Source organism: Drosophila obscura, unplaced genomic scaffold (assembly GCF_018151105.1).
Source record: "Drosophila obscura isolate BZ-5 IFL unplaced genomic scaffold, ASM1815110v1 contig_73, whole genome shotgun sequence".
Classification (NCBI taxonomy): domain Eukaryota; kingdom Metazoa; phylum Arthropoda; class Insecta; order Diptera; family Drosophilidae; genus Drosophila; species Drosophila obscura.
The window spans coordinates 5,296,481-5,318,008 of NW_024542865.1; the positions used below are offsets into that span (position 1 = coordinate 5,296,481).

At 42.3% G+C, this 21,528-nt stretch overlaps 1 protein-coding gene across 1 annotated transcript; it reads right to left on the minus strand.

Annotated features, from left to right (window-relative positions):
* Positions 1-8,982: 8,982 nt before the first annotated feature.
* Positions 8,983-9,522, minus strand: LOC111065381 (MICOS complex subunit Mic10). Its single transcript, XM_022353516.2, has one exon. It carries the CDS (start codon positions 9,415-9,417, stop codon positions 9,148-9,150), a length of 270 nt encoding a protein of 89 aa, XP_022209208.1. The 5' UTR covers positions 9,418-9,522; the 3' UTR covers positions 8,983-9,147.
* Positions 9,523-21,528: the final 12,006 nt, after the last annotated feature.

Here is a 21,528-nt window from a genome sequence, read left to right on the forward strand (position 1 = left end):
AGTACTTCGCTTTGAAAATAAACGCAAAATAAAAGCAGCAAAAACCCTGCGGAAATCAGCTTAAAGTGCACAAAATTGTACGGATATTATTTGGGTAATTATTCGCTTGGTTTTTAAAAGAAAATATTTGTGGAAAAATCTTTGTGTAGAGAACGGAAGTTCCTGCTAAGTTCCAGCTTCAAAAAATGCCACAGAATGTAGCTTATATTTTTCGGTGATAATTTGAAGCCTTAATAGAGCACCCTCCCCACCCTTAGCTGCCCACAAACTGCTGCTGCCATGTCCTGCCCTGCCCCCTTCCAGCTCCGCCCTCTCAATTCGCTTTGATGCCACCCTTTCCACCCATTCCCTTTCTGCTGTTGTTTAAACTTTTCAATTAAATGTTAATTATGTGAAATTGACATTGAATATTATGACAGGTTTGGGGAAGCAACTGGCCCAGTACCCCTGTGCCCCTGTGCCCCCTCCCCCCCTGTGCCCCCGCCCGCCCGGAGGTACGCTGCACGGCCTGAACTCCGCCTTGGACACTTGCAACTGCAAATTTAATTTAATTGCATTTCATACGCCCATTTGGCTGGCACTTTGTGGCCGTGCTGCCGTTGGTGTTGTCGGTGCAACACTTGACTTATTTAGGCAGAGAGAAGCCACCAGAAAGACAGACAGGGATAGAGGGAGAGGCAGTAAGAGAGAGATGGCATGGCAGCAGAGGAGCAGAAAAGTAGAGGCCGGCCCCTGTTTGGTGCAAAATTTTAATTGCCTTGAAAACGGGCAACTTGCAACGCGTTCGGCCCAAATTTGGGTAGCAAGGCAGGGGCTCTGACGTTGCGCTACGCTACGCTGAGCAGAGAAAAGAAATATACAGAAGAAGAGAGAGAAAGAGAGAGAGAGATAGAGAGAAAGAGAGAGAGAAGATGAAGCAGACCGATGAACGGGGGGGAAGAACCAAGAAAATAATAAGAAAGGCAGCTACAAAGAAAGCAGCAAAGGAATTAGAAGTGCACAGGAAACAGCTGGCGAGGAAACGAATTAAAATAAAAGAAAGCGGCGATAAATAGGCAAAGAAAGTGGAAAAGGAACCAGCAGAATTAAGCAAGAAATGGGTGAGAGTGCCACGAAAAGAATTGAATTTATTTTTGATCCTTTTTGGTGGAAATCACCCAAAGAATTAAAGAGGAAAATGAGCCGAAAAGCAGAGCATGGGAAAAGTTGAATATAATATAATATAATATAATATAATATAATATAATATAATATAATATAATATAATATAATATAATATAATATAATATAATATAATATAATATAATATAATATAATATAATTTAATATAATTAAAGATTGGCCAGATCTAAAGTGCCATATATGTAAATAAATATAAAAAAAATATAAAAAAAAGGAATGAAAAATAACTAAATGAGCGGTGGAAATGGAGAGGCAGAGACAGAAACAGATCAGACATCACTCACCCACTCTCTCTTTGCCGAAACTGCGACAAGTGGAACTGAAACGATGGCAGCTCAAGGACCAGGGGGGTACCGGCACCTCGAGGGGGCGCCACGGCGGCACACGACGAGGCCAGCGGCCCTTGGCCAAAACGAGAGGAGCTGCTGCCCCCCCAATAGGCCTGAAGCCCGAACTGAATTCAAGCCAAAAATAAAATTGCAACGCTGCAAAACGCAACTGAAACGATCGGAAATCGAAACGAATTCAAACACTATAAAAGGGGCGACAATTTGGACGTTATCCGCGTCACTTCCCCTTGGTCCAGTGACCAATTAAAGAGGAGTAAGCCTACTGCCACAGCACTGCCTTTGGCTCCAGCTGATGCGATCCTCCTCTTCCAGTTCGCTGGCTTCTTCTCGTACGTATTGTCCATTCCCCAATTCCATTCCCCATTTCCATTTCCACTGCCAGTTCCAGTCCCAGTCCCAATTCCCATTCACATTCGCCTTTTGCCTTTTGCCTTCGCGTTTTGGGGGCCACACTCCTCGCACCGCACCGCCCCGCCGTTCACATTTAACCCGATTGTCACTTGTTGCAATAAATTGAAATTGACCAACAGCGTGCGGCAATGTGCAGCGTGCAACGTGCAACGTGCGACGCGTATCTTGTTGCAAGTGCTGGGACTGGGGGGGAATTCCGTTTCGGTTTCGGTTTCTGTTTCTTTTTTTGGGGCTTGGCTTGACAATAAATGTCAACACTTTGCGGCCGCTAATTTATTTGCGCGCTTTCAATGCGTTTTTCACCTCTCTCTCTCTCGCTGTCTCTCTCCCCAAAACAAGGAATCGAGTGAGGGATCTCCACAAATAAGATGGGGCCTGCTGGGGCCTGGGAAGGTGCGGTCTACTGGTAGAAATGAATGGACAGAGCTTGAGAAGGGGAATTTGAGTTCGGATATTTCCCGAAAATACTCCACCGAAAATAGGCCACAAAATAAATAAACAGAACTTTGTAAATATTTTAAATATTTTATATATATATTTTTAACTGAAATATTCTACATAAAATAAAAATATAATATTAAAATATTATTAAATTTTGATTAATAATTAATTGATATTATTAATAATAATATATGTTAATAGTTTTAGTATTCTATATCTATATTTTTTAATTGAAATATTCTACATAAAATAAAAATATAATATTAAAATATTATTAAATTTTATTAATAATTAATTGATATTATTAATAATAATATATGTTAATATATTTAATATTCTATATATATATTTTTTAATTGAAATATTCTACATAAAATAAAAATATAATATTAAAATATTATTAAATTTTGATTAATAATTAATTGATATTATTAATAATAATATAGTTAATAGATTTAATATTCTATTCTATATTTTAATTGAAATATCTACATAAAATAAAAATATAATATTAAAATATAAAATAATAATAATAATAAATAATAATATAGTAATATTAATAAAATAATAAAAAAAAAAAAAAAAAAATATTATAAATTGATTAATAATTAATTGATATATAATAATAATATATAATAATTAATATTAATCTATATTTTTAATTGAAATATTCTACATAAAATAAAAATATAATAATTAATGTATTAATATTAATATTTTATTTATAATTAATTATTAATAATAATATATGTTAATATTTTTAATATTTTATATAAATATGTATATATTTTTGTAACTGAAATATTCTACATAAAATAAAAATATAAAAAATATCAATAATTATTGTATGGCGGCTGGTTGCTGTCTGCCCTGTGTAAATTCTCTCCCCTAAGTTTTTGTTTGTTGCTGCTGTTGCTGCTGCTGATTTGTTCAGGAAGTTGCAACCAGCAGCAGCAACCAACCATCTTCGTAGCACACACACACAGAAAGACAGACACGCACTTGAACACACAGACACATACACACACATGTGTCCGACATTATGGCCAAGAGCAGAGCCCAAAATGCTTGAACAAAGTGCCACCCCCTTCGCTTGCTGGCTCTCCCACCGCTCCGCTCTCTCTCTCTCCCTGCTCTGTGGCCTCTTCTTACCTTTATGATGAAGGCCAAACAAGTTGAGGTAGGTTAATTTTATTGGCCAAATAAGTGGGTATCAAATTTAATGGCCAACAGCGCGAAGGCAGACAAAGACGGCAAAAAGAAAGAAGAGACAGCAAAACAGCAAAACAGAAAGCAACACACACACACACAGAGAAGAGGGTCGTTGGGGGGGAATGGGGTGGAATCACCCATCACCAGAGGGCCAAACAGAGGGCAATGTGATGTTAGGTAGGGGCAGGGCGGAGCAGGGCAGGGCAGGGCAGGACGGGTGCCAGTGCATAAAGCGTAAAAATGAGCCAAAATAAATAAGGAAAGCCGCAGACGGGCAGACGGGCTGGGCCGGGCCGGGCCGGGCCAGGCCAGAAGACACTGCAAGTGGAAGTGGAAGACAAAAGACGATGAAGCTGACGGCCCTTTGATTGATTGGCTGGCAGCGGAAGCGTGACGTCACAAACAGCCAACAGCCAGCAGCAGCAGCGGTAAAGCTGCGGCAGCAGCAACTGAAAAAAAAAGATTTCACCGAGGCGGTGTCGAGGCAATACATTTGACAAGATATTTAGCGGAGATCCCATCCAGCGGAGTAAAGCAAAAGATCATCGAAAATCGAATTTCAGAAATTCCCTAAGAAATGCAAGCCAGCAATAAAAACAAATAAAACTTGAAGCAAGAAAAGCAAGAAAAAGAGGAAACTATAAAAAGAGTCAAGATATGCACGAGGTAACACTCTAAAATTAGCACACAAAGTTTACATTTACAGGCCATTAAATTTGATATATAAATATTTATAGAAAAAAATTAAGATAAATATTTATGAATGTTTATAATAAATATTTAAATATAAATTTAAAAAAAAATACAAACTAAATTAAAACAAATAAGTAAAGTCCTTTAAGCTAACACACAAAAAAAAAGTAAGTAAAATATATTGCTAGATTTCACTGGAAACTTTTTCTATTTTTTTTGTCTTAATTTTAATAATAAATATTTAAATAATAATAATTTTATTTTATTATTTAATAATAATAGTTTTAATAAAAAATATATTTAAATTTTTATAAAAACAAAAAAAATAAAAACCCAATTAAAACAAATAAGTGAAGTCCTTTAAGTTAACATACAAAAAAAGTAAGTATAATATATTGCTAGATTTCAGTGGAAACTTTTTCTATTGCTCTTAATTTTAATAATAAATAACTTAATTTTTGCACTGCCTTAAGACAGTTTCTGAATTAAGAGAAAAATTGTAAGTTTCAATATCATTTTCTGGCAAGATTTATAGCACTTACCCAATGCACCTTCCCGCATACAAAAAGACAAAATTATATCGAAATATAAAACAATTTTCAGCAGTTTCTTCTTACATTTAAATATAGTGGAAAAGCGCAGGAAAATTTTTGTGTGTGTTTTGTTTTTAGGGGGGAATTACCCCCTAACCCACTTACCACTTCCCATTGCTCCTATTCGCCCACTCACACCCCCTGCTCTCACGCTCTCAACCCCTCACTGATTGCTGCCCAATTGGCTGTGGCTGCGGCTGCGGCTGTGGCTGTAACTGTGGACTTGGCTCCAATGTTGGTTTACTTTAGTTTAGTCGGGAGTTTGCTTTGCTTTGGTTTGGTTTGGGTTTGGGTTTTCCTTACTTACTTCTTGCACTTCCACTAACAAGCCGCCGCACGAAATTCTTCCGCAATTTTCACATAACTCAGCAATGGGGTGGGTGGGTATCCGGGGCATGGGTAGGTGGCAGGGTTCACTTCACTCTCTGTGGCAGTGGGCAATTTTCACGCTGATTTCTTGCTGGTTTTGGTTTTGGTTTTGCTTTTGGTTCCTCTCTGCGTATCAGCATCGTGTGATCTGCCCCCCACATCCCTCTCTGACCTGACGCATGATCACGTTGGGCTTCTTACGCATCATTTAATGGGTTCGTGAAGCAAGGCTGCAGCTTGCAGCTTGCAACTGGCAACTCCAAAGTTGTTGATGGAAAATGCAACAGGCCATGATCAGAGGAGAGCAGCAGCAGCAGCAGCAGCAGCAGCAGCAGGTTGGCAGCGGAGAAGGCACCCACCAACTGGGCATACGACTTTATCACTTGCCCACAAAATATCTTCAATTGGTTCCATTAAACTTAAGCTGCGATCCATGAGCACGTTTCTCGAGCCTCCACCACAGAGTAGCACTGGAAATAGAAGTAGAAGTAGAAGTAGAAGTGGGGGAGCAGCAGGAGCAGCAGCAGCAAGAGGAATGAGCAGTGAGTACCTTTCTGCCTTCGTGCGTTGCCATCATCATCGTCATCGTCATCCACATGGGCTACATGGGCTGGCTGGTCGTGCCCAAAATTAACCTGACCAGGGCATGATCATGACGAGGCAACGCAGAACGCAGTCAGAAGAGCAAGAGAGAGAGAGCGAGAGCGAGTCGCTATAAATTCTATTGGCGTATCTATCTACACTATTTCTAATTTAGAACTGCACTCCCCACCCCACCACCCATCCGCTGCCCAGCCGTACGGGGCAACTGGTGGCATCTCTGGGTACGAGTAGATCAGCAGCGTAGAGCTCAGCCTCGCAGCCTCTTCTCAGCCTCTTCTCAGCCTCTTCTCAGCTTACCATGTTCCGAATGTTCGGCCGAGAGTCGTCGCTTTGGCCAATTTAAGTTTAAGTGCTTTGGTAACAGTTTCGCGCTTTCGAAACTTGAGTCGTGATTTATTTTTCTTTGCCCACTCTTCCTTCTCCTTCTCCTGCTGCTGCTGCGAGTCTTCTCTTCTGGGTCTGTTTTTTTTGTTTTTTGTTGTAGTATTTTTTGCGGTTAAGGAATTTTTTCGTACCCCCCCACCAACCGTTTTTCAAGTGCCGTTTTTCACGCCACGACACGCAATCGCTGAAGCTCAAGTAAATTAGGAAAATTGATCTAAATTTTCTTGGGAACCTTTCCCATTTCGTGGCTGCTTTTGGCATGCACTCTGTGCGGAGTAAGGGTAAGGGTAAGGGTAAGGGTTGGGGCTGGGGCTTGCCCATCAGGCACATGTTGGCTTAAAGGTTTAAGCTTTTCGTTGGGTTCAAAGTTGACACCCAAGGCAGTGTGAGTCGCAGCTTCGAACTTCGAACACACATCCTTCAACGGCCAATTAAAATTCAATAAAAATTCAAGCAATTCCAACGAAAATGAGCTCTGCGAGAACTGTAGCCTGCAGCCTGTAGCCTGCAGCCTGCAGCCTGTTGCCTGCAGCTGATGCTGCGGAGCTTATCACCAAATTGAAAATCTCCAAATCGGGGGCATGACTAGAAGCAATCAGTACAAGTTCCATGTAAACAGTATCAGCATCGTAGACCCCGCAGACCCCGCAGAGGCCGCAGCGAGCAGCCAGAAAGGCAACAAGTTGAAGTTAAAAATCTTTGCGCGGGTCAGCGACAAAGTCAAGTGCAAGTCCAAGTCCGGTCTCCGCGCCATTCTCTCAGCGCGGTAGCCAAGCGGCAGCCGTGGCATGCAACTAGTTGCAAGCACCCAGCGCACAGTGCGCAGTCCTTTGCCGCTCGTTCGGTCGTCACATAATCTGCTCCAAATCAAAATTGCTTATTAAACGTGGAGACCGAGAGAGCTTCGAGTGGCAATGCCACGGACAGGACGGGACAGGACGGGACGGGCCGGGCCGGGCCGGGTCTAGGCCTCGGTGTCTCTACGAGGGGCACTCGTATGCCTCTGTGTTTGTGTGTGCCTGAAGCCTGAACAATTGGCCATGGCTAGTGCTGGGCAAATGCAGCTTAACTACTGGAACTACTGGAACAGCATTCGTCGAGCAGAAAAGAACAGGCGAACGATAACGAGCGTGTGCGTGTGAGCATGTCGCAATTGCCGAAATCCCAATCACAAGAGGGAGAGACGAATGCAATGAACAGGGATATTTGGCATAATTGACACTCTCAGAGCAACGCCTTAAACTTCTACACTTCCATGCAGCTCCAACATTTTTAAGTGATGTAAAATAAGTTCCAAATTTCAAGTGCACGTTCCACTGACTCCAACAGTTGCGAATCCAATCCGAATGGCAGCTTACTTTTGCTCATCTCTAGCCTGTTGGCTGCGTAGCTGCCCAAAACGAATCTGTCGCCGCATCGGATATCGTGTATGCCTAGGCCCCACTGCTAAAATGGCAAAAAAAAAAAACAAACAAAAACAAAAAAAGTAAAACAAAAACGAAAAGAAGAAAAATTGCTGCCGAATTCTGGGGCCCCAATGGAATGGTAGCCAATGGCTGGAGTTCGAGTCGATCACGATTGCCGTTCGAAACGAGAGGGGGCAGAGCCAGAGCCAGACCAGGGCAGGCTCCATATCTTGATAGGCATGGGTTGCGGCGCTACAGGCTGAGCATTGATCGACGATGACGATGACGACGATGTCGACGATGAAGACGAGGTTGTGGACGAGGACGATGGACAACGTGCAAAGCTGCCAATGAACCAAATCCAGCCTCTAGCTGCACCTCCCTCACGTCTCTCGCTCTCCTTGTCTCTCACTCTGTCCAGATCTATCTCAATTTCTACATTTGACCTGTGAACCGTAATGGATTTTGTATATATTATAATTGCTGACCGTGCTACACAATCTACAGCCGCAGCTTGGACTCTTACTCCGTGGTTGTGGCGGTGGCACTGGCCACTGGCCAATGGCTCCGGCTCGGGCTCGAGCTCTGGCTCTCCTTGCTCAAGAGTCGATGGAGAGAGGCAGATTATGTAGCGTTGCCTCGGAAGCGAACTGAATTCGATGCGATGCGATGCGATGCGCCGCTGCCTTCGACTTCATATCACTGCCAATGCATCGAAATATTCGCTGGCTCTGCCTCTGATGCTGCTGCTGCCTCTGCTGCCTTTCCAAGAAGCTGGTTTTGGGCTTATTTTTTGTGGACTTGTCGCATTAGCACCAGACCTGCCAACGGTATTAGGCGGAGATGGCGATTGCATTTATGCGGCCTCCAGCTCAGGCTCAGGCTCAGACTCAGACTCAGAGCCCTTGAACGGTGCAGCGATTGGCGCGGAGAGTGGAGTGCCGCTCCGATCCGATCCGATCCGATCGGTGAACATAAAAGACCGACTGTGGAAATGAGTTTTGTGTGCAAAATAGGTGTCGATACCAGCGATTCGATTAAATATATTGCTGATTACTGATCGCACTCTGGCACTGGATTTTAAGCGGCGAATACAACAATTTAGGGCTTGGTTTTTTTCTATTTTTTTTTTTTTTGTATATTTACTTAGCTGGATTGCTGCAGCATTTATTGTTAGCAGGCTTAGGCGATCAGCCGCGGAGCACTGCTCTGATTATTTTACATTATGTGGATCATAATTGACTCAATTAATCTGCAATAATTGCAGCCCCTTGACAGCTGATCAATCATCGCTGGCTTCCCCCCGAAAACCATTTAAAAAATCAAAGAAAACTTTGTAATTTGTTGGCTTTATTTGAAGCAGCTTTAGCCGTGTGACGGCACCCCCTTCTCGACCTGCAACCACAGCCAACGCCGCAAGCCTCCTGCAAGGCTTTGCCGAGGTGGACTATGGAATTGGCGGAGCAGAGAGCATTGCAGTCTGGTGGCGGGACTGCTGCTGCTTCACTTCAACTTCAACTTCACTTCCTTCAGGTCCTTCAAGCAGTTACGATAGGCCAGTCCAATGCCATATCCTGCCCCAATCCAGATCGGCCAGCGACGACGCCGCAGGAACAGCAGGGAGACGCTGGCACCAATGGCCATGCCACCGGCTGCCTTAACAAGGCCATCGGAAATGCAACGATTCACATTTTCACGATAGCCAACAATGTCGGTGGAGGCGGAGGGGCAGGCGGAGGTGGATGTGGAGGTGGAGGTGGTGGAAGAAGACATCTTACTGCCAGCACAAAGTAAGTTTATGTTGGATGAATTTTGTCTCAATTTATTTCAATTGTGGAGCAAAGTTGCGAGAGATTTTGAATAGTTTTTCGAATTGAAGAATTCAACATAAACCTAAGGGAATACTTGGATAAATATACGTAGGGTTTTTCGGCTGCAGTTTGCTTCCACTTAGCCTCGAATCGATCACGATCGATTGCTGCCAAAATAGATAATAATCGATACACAAGCAGCCAGCGCTTCAGCCTGCCGCCTACCGCCTGCCGCCTGCCACTCCCACTGCCTCTCCCTCTGTGGCACAATCTTGTGTGCAATCTTATCGATCTATATGGGCATTGAACATGCGAGTAGCTGATCAGACCAGACCAGACCAGATCAGAGACCCAAGCTACCAGCTCGCAGCTCTTTCAGCTCTTGCAGCTACAATCAGCGGAAAACATTCGACAGCGGCAGCTCCACAGCGGCAGCTGGTAAGCTGTGGGTAATCATGTCAGTATAAGGAAAATAGCCCAACATTGTTTTTTATCGATATGCCAGAGCAGAGCCAGAGCCAGAACCAGACACCAGAACTCCAGCAGGCCGCAAGGAACAGCTGAACAGAGGAAGTGTGTGAAGCCTGCCATTGGGATGGGCTTTGGGTTTGGCATTGGCAGAGTGTTAGCTTTTCCTTCTCATTTTTGTTTCTAATATAAAACAATTATATTTGGCATTATTTTTAAATATTTTTAAATAATTTTCTCCATAAAATATTTAAGTTTTCCTTGGGGTTTGATCTGCTCTTTGTGTCTACCTCCTGCATAGAGAGAGAGCAACCCAGCGTCGTTTTTGCCTTAATCAAATCTGCCCCACTACCGCCTCCCCCCCCTTCTGCTGCCCCTGTTTGGCTTTTCCTTTTGGGCTTGGGAAAACAGCGCCAGCGACCGTGTTGACGTGTTAAGTGCTTTAGCCAGGAGATGGCCCCAAAAATACAAAAAAAAAATAATAAAACAAGAAAAAACAAAAAAAAAGAACCTTCGTCTGTCTGTCTGTGTGTCTGTCTGTCTGCCTCTTCCACTTGCTTGAGCTTAGGCTATAATTTCAGCTCACCGCCCACCACATTTTTGTTTGTTGCCCCGACCCGCCCCGCCCTCGCCATCGCCACGTTATGGGGGGCGCAACCGAGGCCTAACTCGAAAATTGCAAATTCGGGTGTTCAATCGAGTCAAATCCTTTTCTATTACCAACTCAAGCCAACGCGGCCCGACTACACCAACCAGCGCCAAAACTCTGTGTTTAAAGAAATTGTCGGCCGCCACATGAGCAATTTAATGCCTGATTTGCCTTCGTCTGCCTCGACTTTCAGCTCATTGTTTTTGGCTCTGGTTCTGGCTCTGTGGCTCTGCCTCTCGTTTGTGCCTTGGTGTCTGCCTGTCTGCCTGTCTATCTGGCTGCCCCTTTGCCCCCTGTACTGTAGGTGTCGAGCCTCCAGTCGGGCCTCCAGTTGGGTGTGTTGGCACAGTTATTTTGCCTGCAGTTGTGGCTGGAGCAGAGCTGCTTGGTGACCCACAGAATGGCCGATTAGATCAGGATCAATTGTGCTGCTGCTCGGGCTAGACAATTCCATGATTATTTCTGACAGTAATCAAGGGATGCCAGCGTGCAAAAAAGCTGCACAAATAATTATGAAATTAATATAGTCAGCTAGGGAGAACTGGAGATACCATAGCTATAGCTGCAGCTCCAGCTTTAGTTCTAGCTGCAGCTCCAGCTTTAGTTCTAGCTCCGGCTATAGCGCTGAGTGATCCATAGCTTCGATTTGCTGGCCCTAGTCCCAGAGCAGCTGTCCCTGCCCTGGCTTTTGTCAGTTGCTTGTCTACAAATTGGCCTAAACTACTCAGGATCATAATAAAGACATTTATGGAGCCGCGACCGGGCCATTGCATTCAATTGTGCGGCATTCAACAATTTTTGCAATCAGTGCAGGGAGTGCGGTGAGGGGAAAGGGTACCAGAGACCAGGGACATGGACTTGGACTCCAACTCCAACTACGACTACGACTAAGAACTGGAATAATGCGATCCACTTGGCTGAGGGCCCTGGGCAATGCGTTCGTGTGTTGGGTGGGTGTCCCTATAGCCTGTTCGTGCCGGGGTCTGGGCCCGTACGGGGGGGAGTGTGGGGGGTGGCAGAAGTACAACTCAATGAGGCACATGCAAGTCAAAACTTTGGCCCGTCCCATCCTGTAGCTGTGCCTGTGCCTGTACCTGAACCTGCGCCCGTTGGCCATATGGTCTTCTGCTCTCATCAATTCCGTCTTGGGGCCTGGCCGCACTGCCTTTGCCTGGGCTTGCCCTGGTCGAGCCTCTGCCTGGGCCTGTCTCTGGCTCATTATAGATGCAGCGCCGATTTGTTTTGTTGTCCCCCCATTTGACTTTGAATTGATAGCATCAGGAGGCAGCGGCCAAGCGGCCAAGCGGCCAAGCGGCATCCAATAGTCCAAGTCCAAGTCGCACTCCGTCTATGCCGTTGGCTGCCGCAGTGCAGCAGCGCCCAGTTTTCTACCCTCTCCCTCTGGGTGCTGCTGCTGCTGCTTTTCCCTGCACTTTTGCCTGCATTTAAGATATATTTTATATATACGAGTATATAAATGTATTTGAACAATTGAGTTTGCTGCGCATGCGCATGCCCAGTGCAAATATTTTAGATTCGCATAAACTTTGCATAGTTTTCGGCCAGGTTTTACACCAGGACCAGTGCCAGTGCCAGTACCACTACCAGACCCAGCCCCCTGCCCACTCACCCACCAAGCCCCTGCCGCACAGTGGGTCAGCATGCAGTCATAAAGCTTGCAAATATTTCAAATAAAAGCATGCAAATTATGAACTGTTTGCTATGCCTGTCGTATATGAATGAACCACAAGGAAAATGCCATTCACGAATATTCTGCTGGCACTCAGTTTTTTCTACTAAATTTAGAACAAATACTTTTAGTTCTGGGAGATAATTTAGGCAAGTTAAAACATTAGTAGAAAAATTGGAATAAAAAATAAATAAATAAATAAATATTAATTATTATTTATTTATAAATAATAAATAATTTAATAATAATTGATTTTTAATAGTAACATATATATATAGATTATAATTATATTATTAATAATCTAATAATAATAATTTAATAATAATTGAATAAATATATTAATAGATATTAATTATTATATATTTATTTTAATAATCTAATAATAATAATTTAATAATAATTGAATAAATATATTAATAGATATTAATTATTATTTATTTATTAATTAAATAATTAATAAAATAAAATGAGTAAAACGTTCCCTGAGGTTTACTGCTCAGAGTTTCAGCTATCTTTATGCTAATAATTACTGGCTTAATTTTCGTAATATCCTTAAGGACTTATAATCAAGAATTCTGTGGTATTTAATTTACAAAAATTGTGGCAATTTGTGGGAGTTTTACAGGAAATCTGTGCATAGAGTAATATGTATATAGTATGATATATATGTATGATTCCATGACAATACATTAGGATGCATAAATTTAATTATTTCTCAGATTATTTCTCACCCCGAAGGTGGCTCCCAAAGTTGCCTCAATTGTGTCCCACTGTTCGTGTGGTGTGTGTGTCCCCCTGCGTGCATCTGTACATGCTCAGTGCTCATGTGGTGTCCACGCACTCGTCGCAGTCACTGTGGTTGCTGGTTCTTCTGCTGCTGCTGCTGCTGTTGCTGCTGCTCTGTTGCTGTTCCTGGTCGGCGGTGCCTTGGGCTGTTTAGCTGCGCATTTTTATTTAACATATCATTTAAAATTCATGTAAAACACATGTAGCTGGGGCTTGGACTGTGCCTTGTGCCGTGGCCGGACTGCTTTGCATACCGTAGGCATAAAGTCCTGGGAGGGGCAGCAAGAGAGAGCAGCAGAGAGCAGCAGACAGTGGGACGGACACATCACACCCAAGCGCCAGGAGCAGCAGGCCCAGGAGGAGCTTGGTGGGACGGGGGAATGGAGTGTGTAGAGTCTCCATCGCATTCATAAGCAGCCGAGCAGCAGAGCAGCCCATCCTGTATCTGTAGTCGCATATCTACCAGCGGACAGCGGACAGCGGAGACAGACAGACAGAGGATGCCCATGGACAGTCTTTGGGTCTCTCTCTGTCTCTCTGCCTCCCTGTCTCCCTGTGCATCTGTGGATGTGGATGAAGATGTCGCTTGTTGCATGCTGCATTTAATTTGTAAACAAAGTCTTTAGTTTATGACTTGGAGTTTTATTTTAGCATATCTAGGCCTGCCATTCCAACTGTGTGTCTCTCTGTTGCTCTGCGCCCCCCTCTCTATCGGTTGCTCCTGGCCCGCCTAGCCGTTTTGTAGGAAATTTGTAAACAATTCCAAATTCCAGAACGCATCGCATCATTTCCAAACACACACAATTTGCATATGCAGCGGGGGGAGCAGCAGCAGCAGCAGCAGCTGGAGCTGGAGCTGGAGCAGGAGGATCCGATCTGATCTGCAACTAGTGGGAGGGGGCAGGGAGGCAGGCAGGGCAGAGGCAGGGGACCATAGACAGAAGCCATTGTTAATGCCTTGAGGTTGACCTTTTGCCTGGAGCCCGTCCGTTACCCTGTGGCAGCCATAACAAATCAGCAATGACGTGCCCCGACACTAAATGCAATTTATAACACTTTTTTTTCTTGGTTCTTGGCTCCCCTGCTGTTGGCTGCTCCCTGGCTGCCTGGGAAGATTGTCAAGCAACTTGACTTAAAGGAAAGTTAACGAGCAGAGCAGCCCATACCCCTAGCCGGGCTCAGGGCCCAGGCCGTAGCTCCTGGTTTCATCATTTGCGATGAACGACAACTTCATCATGACGGGCCGGGCCCCGCACGTCAACGAAGATGTCTCTCTCTCTCTCTCTCTCGTCTTCTGCTGTCATCAGCATCAACACACGACGGACAGGCGGACGTTTGGGCAGGGACCCCAAAAAAGCCATCAAAAGCGTTCAGCCAGCGAACGTAAAATGCAACAAGAATGGTGGTTCAGTGGGTGTGGGGAGGGAGCAAAGAAAGAGGCTTTCACTTGGTGGCTATTACTCAATGGGAGACCTGAGAATACTCTAACAGCTTCAGCAATACGAAGGGAGAGACTTACGAACGAATTTGGAGGAAGATCCTCGCATAGAAACTGCTAGAGAAATTAACAATTAATTCGTTATTTATTTGAAGGTTTTTCTAAACTCTTAAATAGTTACACTTTTAAGTCTCTCCAAGATAAAAGGTAAAATAAAAAAAAAAAAAAAAAAAATAAAATAAATAAAGAAAAAAGTTAAAATAAAAAAATAAAATAAAATAAAAAATAACAATAAATAAATAAAAATAAAAATAAATTAAAATCAAATAAGAACTCAAATTTAGTCATAGCTACTTACATTTATTAATTAACATACATTAATTTAATGCAATTTATATTTATTTATTTATTTTAATTTTTATTTACTACTTAATGTAGAATGGCGTTAAGGCTGCTTACTGGTATTCAGATATTGGATTCTTTACTAACAAAAGATTTGCGATTAAATAGGAATTCCAGAGGCTGTTCATGATGCCAACAAAATTTGTTCTTAGTGGTTGCAACATTTATAAAAATATATAAACATATTTAATATATGTATAATATAATATATAAATTATATGGAAACTGTGATGGAAATTTCCTAAGCGTAAAATGCCCAAAGGCAGTGCCCTTTGTGAGGCGTCTGATCTGTTGTCTGTCACTTGATCATGCTGCAAAGAGTTCCCCTTGCCTTTGGTGGTATATAAAAATATCATTCGAGTGTACGATCCAGACGATCCAATAACCGTAGAAAACTGCAACAAAACAAGCTGCAAACTTGTGTGCTTCCACGAGTGACTTTCCTCACTATGCAGTCAAGCGATATTAACCGATTATTGCTCAATTATAGGGTATAGACCCCCTCCTGCCTCCTGCCACCTACGACGGCAAACTGCACTTGTCTGGGGATTGGTTTTTATGAACGCTTGGGCTTTAAAATAAAACTACCGCGGCGCTCTCGCCCCTGTCCCCTGTGCACATGAATAATGCAAATGCCACCGAGCAGAAGAGTGCAGAAAATCACCCAAAATACAAAAAAAGAAGAGGGAAGAAAGGCGCACACACACACACACACACACACACACACAGAGAGCGACACACACCTACATGTATGTATGTATGTGTGCATGGGCAGCTTTCTCTCTCTCCCAGAGCAGCCGCAGCTGAGCTTAATGTGCCATAACTCACCAACAGCAACACCAACAGCAATACAAACACACCCACACCCACACCCACACACCCCCACCCACACTGACACATCGCATCGTCATCTAATATGACCGCCCGTCACTCATTAAGCCGACGCCGACAACGGCTACGGCGACGCTGTCGTCCGCTCTTTATTGTCCGCTTATATTTTTGCTATATAGAAAATGTTTTCTTTTCTTTCTTTTTTTTTATGTAGCCGGCGGTTATCAGTGGAGCTCAGGAAATTGCGATTTTTCATTTCAGTATTTTGTTTTTCTATTTATTTTTTGTTATTTTTTGTTTTGTTTTTAGGGCGTGCAGAGAGCGGCGTCGGCGGCGGCGGCGGCGGCATCGCATCAAATTTTGTCAAAAATTTTGTCGTTGTTGTTGCATTATTTTAGCAAAATAATTAACACGAACCCATCCATCCAGCCAGCCAGCCAGCCAGCAATCCATCAAGCCATCAATCAGTGAGGCAGTGCTGCTGCTTGCTGCCTGCTGCTGCTGCTGATCCTGGTGCTGGTCCGTGTCCGTGTCCGGATTCTTGTGCCTTGAGGCATTTTATGGTCCCTTGCTAAGCAGCCGCATTATATGCAACATTTTGTCGCCTTGTGATTATTTTTCGGCTTTCTCTAAAAGGTGGGGTGGCTGTGGGGTGTATGGGTAATGCACCTCATTTTACTTGATTGCTTTGGGCTTGAGGCCTTGCCAAGTTGAATACTTTTTTTTATTTGTGGCTGTTTGTCGTTGTTACCGCTGTCCCATCATCATCCTCGTCATCGTCGTCATCTTCATTGCTGTCTTGTCATCGGGTGGGTGGGGGGGTTGGCTTGTGTCACATGTGCACATAATATTTTAGTGTCCTTTTACTTATGCAGCAACCCACAGCCACAACAACCTCATGCTTGCCATTCTGTCAGCCAGCCAGCCAGCAGATAGTTTATTTGTTTGATATTTTCTTAATTTTTAATGGTCCCTCCTGTAAGTAGGCAACAATATTCTTATTTTACTACCTCAGCTACTTGGCCAAATTGGAACGGGGTCCAGGGGCTAGCAGGGCTAGCAGCTAAGAAATGAGAGAACATCCATTTCTCATGGTGCACTAATAGACAGCAGAAACCATGCCTTGCAGACATCGAAAGATGATGCCTACGTTTGGGCTGCAACGGTAAGGTCCGATGCAAGAGGAAAAAACTGTTGCCTGCTTTTGGGGCGAGCTAGAAAATTAAACATTCAAATTAAAATCTAAAATAAATAAATATATTTAAGCAAATTCTTATAATATTTTGAAACTCTATTTTTTTACATTTATTTGTAATTATTTATTTTTGCCCCAGTGGCAGGCTACTCGTAATTCTCCTTCTACGCTGCTCCCAGCAGAAAAACATTTTTCCTAGAATTTCTTTAAAGCTTTGCGCAGGCATAAAAATAATAATACCACAAAATCGATGAACAGCAGACAAAAAGTATTTAATTATAGCCAAAATTATGCTAATCACAGGCAAGAAGATGCACCACGGCGGCTACGTCAATGGGATTCCCCCGCTTCCCAGCGACTGACCAACTCAGGCGCCTCAGCCTCACTTCATAAATCATAATAATAAATACCCAAAACAAAAAACCAGAATAAATCAAAAAAAGAAACTGCTCAAGTGTGTGAACAAAAAGTGTTGGGGCGAAAAAAAACGGCGCACCCAGCGAAGAATGAATACTCTATGGAGCAAATCTGCGCTGAAACAATGCAAAATAATATGCAGAAATATATATAATTTTTGAAACAGGCTAAGTGGAAAAATACAAGTATTTTATTTTAAATTTATTTATTTAATTTCATTAACCAACTACACGTAAATGCTCATATATTATTTCCCCATTAAAAAATAGCATAAATTAAGCAAAAACCAAACTCTTCGAATTTCCAACAACCAACTCAGAACGATGAAAGAATAAAAGATTGTCTCAATTGAAAGTTTAAGCCACCTTAAGCTGCACTTAGTGGCGGTTGGGCGTTGATGTTGTTTGACTACAGCATCGATTGGTCTCACCCAGTTGTGCCCATCATTTTGTGCTGCTCGATCGTAAAATCAATTGACAAATTGTATGACATTTCGCGGCACAATCAGCGATGACAGCCACAAATGCCACTAATTATGCCAATCAGAGTGGGATCCCGCATCGATCTTCATGCCTGCCGCCTGCCAGCCGAACAAGTGTCGTCGCAGTAATCGAAACTACCATCTGTGGCAGGGGAAAAACTTGATTTTGTAATTGCTGAGCAAATTACGCGATCAGCAAAAAAAAAAAAAAAAAAAAAAAGTTGTTTTACCCCGCGTCCATCAGCTACTTGGCTTCGGCTTGGGTTGGGCTGGGCATGGACTGGGCTGAGTTCATCAAACTAGTTTTCGAGCCGAGATTTCCACTCCCCCTTTCCCCACCGCACAAGCGATACAATTTACGGCAGATGTCATTGGAGATGATGGCATTATTATGCGCCAAGTGGACAAAGATTTAGTGCACGGGCTAAAAGAATCTTTCTTTGTTTGTGAAAATCTATTGCACGATATTGTACTAATTTTCAGCAGTTACTTGTAGTTCCATCTAGCAGCTATTAGCCGGCTGAAATGAATTTTTGCAACGCAGCATAAGCCCATGGTGCGACTTCCTTCCATTGGCCTTCACTTTCATGGATAATGCGGCTGTAAAACAATGTTTAAAATTTAATTACATTTCGACCCGCACTTTGGCACGTTTCGCTCTTCATCGCGGAAGGTCAGGGTCCGGTGTGGACTGGATCCATGCCATTTTGCACTCGTGTTGAACGCAAATTTCGAGCATATTGCCGCGTAATCGCATGGTACCCCCAAAAACAGCTCACAGACAGCCGCACACTGAGAGCATCCAGCACTCGTACACAGCAATCCGATCAGTGGACCTTCGCCTAGATTGATTTTCTTGTCGTTTTTGACGAATTAACAATAATGATGGAAACAAAAAAAAAAGAAAAGAAATCCCCGACCCCTGACTTTCGGTTTCAATACGTGTATTTGGCTACAATAATTGAAACACACTGATTTATTGGCCAACACGGAGGGCTCTCTTTAAGGGCTGCATATTCCGGAATAGTTTTTGAATCGGGAAAATTTGGATCGCAGAAAAATGCCTTTCCATGCGCTTCGCCTGATGTTTATCTGAACAATTAAGCCGTGCATTTTTTGTGTTTGCCCTTTGGCAACTCTCAGGCAAAATTTGCATTACCAATATGCATACTCGATACTCGATACGTAGCTGAAGGTAGTTTCGCATTCATGCTGATCTAGCATTGAGAGCCGAGCATATATTTGCCATATGTCAGCGATGATCTTGACTGGGGGCCAGACAAATATCGGGCATTGGGAGCACACAATGATAGAGAATATAAGTAATGTCGATTTTATATTAAAATATTAAAATAAGAAAATATTAAAATAAATATTAAAATAAGTTATTAAAGAACGAAACAAAATTAAAATACTAAAACATTAAAATAAATATTCAAATTAATTATTAAAGAAAGAAACAAAATTCTATAATCGAATGAAGCTGCATTTTGGGTTAAATATCGGATTTTGATTTGAAGTTGAATCAGCCAGGTTTTGTTTTGGGCGAACAGTCAGCACTGATTGTGGTGGCATGGACTTACCAGATGTAAATCTAATATTTATTTTATGAGCTAATCCATTCAATGAAGAAGTGCTTTATGGATGCAATCAATCGCTGTAAACAAGTGTGTAAACCTGCTCGTAGTTCGTTATCCGACTGTCCACACCCAGCAAGGCAAGACAAGGCAAGGCAGCGTCGCAGCCCGGCGGGGCAGTTGCAAAACACAGCCACAACGTCAGCCTGTGTACATCACTTTTGAAATAGTTTGTTTATCTGTTTGTTTGTTTTTTTTTTTTGGTTTGCAAAATGTTAAACACTGCACTACTGCAATTTGACAAATGTTATTTAAGAGCTCATCGCCGGCACTTGTCTTATTTATCTTTTTGAACGTTCGCTGCCGGCTGGGGCACACAATCAGCGGTGGTTCGGTACGGCTTTGGTTTGGTTTCAGGCCAAGACGTGGCAAAAATATTTGGCAAATACTCGTAGCGGTCCATTGCATACCAACATGCACTGTGTGTATACACTGGGGCCCTCCCCCCCGGTGGGGTAGGTAGCCAGCACAAAGCCAGCCTCTAAGACACATCATTTTGCACATGGCTCTGGCGGAGCCAGGCTCTGTAGCCTGTTGTTGGCCCAAACAATTTGTCGCGTTTGTCGCCTTGTTCCGCAATTGTTTTATGGTCACTGCCTGCCTCCGAGGCCCATCTGAGGCGAACTCAAGGCGAACATTTGCACCTGTCAAATAGACAACAAAAAGAGCAAATGTGGATACAGGTACAGAGAATGACAAGCTCTAGAAAGCGAACAGCAGAATGAACGCAGAATTATTCTATTAAAAAAAAAGAGTAAAAGTTTTGTCAAAATATTCAGCCTCTGATGCATTTGTATATAATTTATTTGGCGCATATTTTGTGCCGAATCATCAATGCACAGCCAAAAGAAGTTATCAAAGATTAGCTCAAAATAATTGTAGCAACTATCAAATTATATTCGCACAGTAAGCAAATATAATTGAAAGAATCCCTGCCTAAATTCAGTTCCTGAATTCCGCTGCCAGCAGCAACAAGTTTGACTGACGAATTGTATATTCAATATATGACTATGCGAGTATATAGTATATATATAAACTTGATCTATTGTTTGACAATAACAGCGGACAGGCAAACCCCATACCCACATACCTACCACATATATTTATATATATTTATTACTGATCGCACTATAATTATAAATCTTTTGTGGTCCAACCTGATTTGTTGGCAAAGTCTTAAATTTATTTTACATAAAGCTAATCAATTCGACATATTCCTAAAACACACACACACAGAAACTGGAAGTGGCTTCATGAATTTGTTGCCTGAATTCTATTTGATTGTGTATTCTTTTTTCTTGGCTTTTTTTTTTTTTTAATTACACAACCTAAAGCATAAATTTTCATAATGTAATTAAGGCCTGAGACACGATCACATTAGCACTCTGATATATATTTTGTATGTTGTTGTTTTATTTTTGGAGGCAGACAGGCCCAAAAGTTCATCACTCGGAAACCAGTTTTTGGTTATCCCAAGCCCAAAGCCTCTGAAGAATCGCTGCCACTCACAGTGATTCAGACTGTGACTGAAATCTCTCTGTCCCCACCCAAAAAAAAAAACCACAAAAAAACTGTTTCTAGAACCATGGATTATTTGCATGCGAATGTTGATTGGGGGGTTTAAGCACCGCAAATTGCATATTTATGAGGTAATAGTGGAGCCTGACGTCATGGAGAGAGGATGGATGGAACACTGAGCAAAACATAAACACAAATAATATCATATGAATGGAATAATTACGGAAATATAATCAAAAAGAAATGGGTAACAAAATTACCAGTTGAATAAATGTTGGGTAACTTTTTGATATTTATCTGCAAATATCCGAGAGAATATTGAATTTACATGAATTTAGTTTATGCAAATAAAAATATAGCGAATTTATCTGCTATTATATTTATATTTAATACTAATTAATCAATATTAATAATATTAATAATGCCTCAAATTAATATTATACAAATTTATTTTTACATAATTAAAATATAAAACCCAATTTTAATGATTGAATCTGAAGAGCAAAACAAATCAATAAAAAATATTCAAAACAGTTTTTTGGTGCATAAACGAGTTTTCAA

What these genes read in the sequence shown, in the direction of transcription:
- LOC111065381 (XM_022353516.2), bottom strand. Translation starts at nt 9,417, where the DNA reads ATGTCTTCTTCCACCACCTCCACCTCCACATCCACCTCCGCCTGCCCC.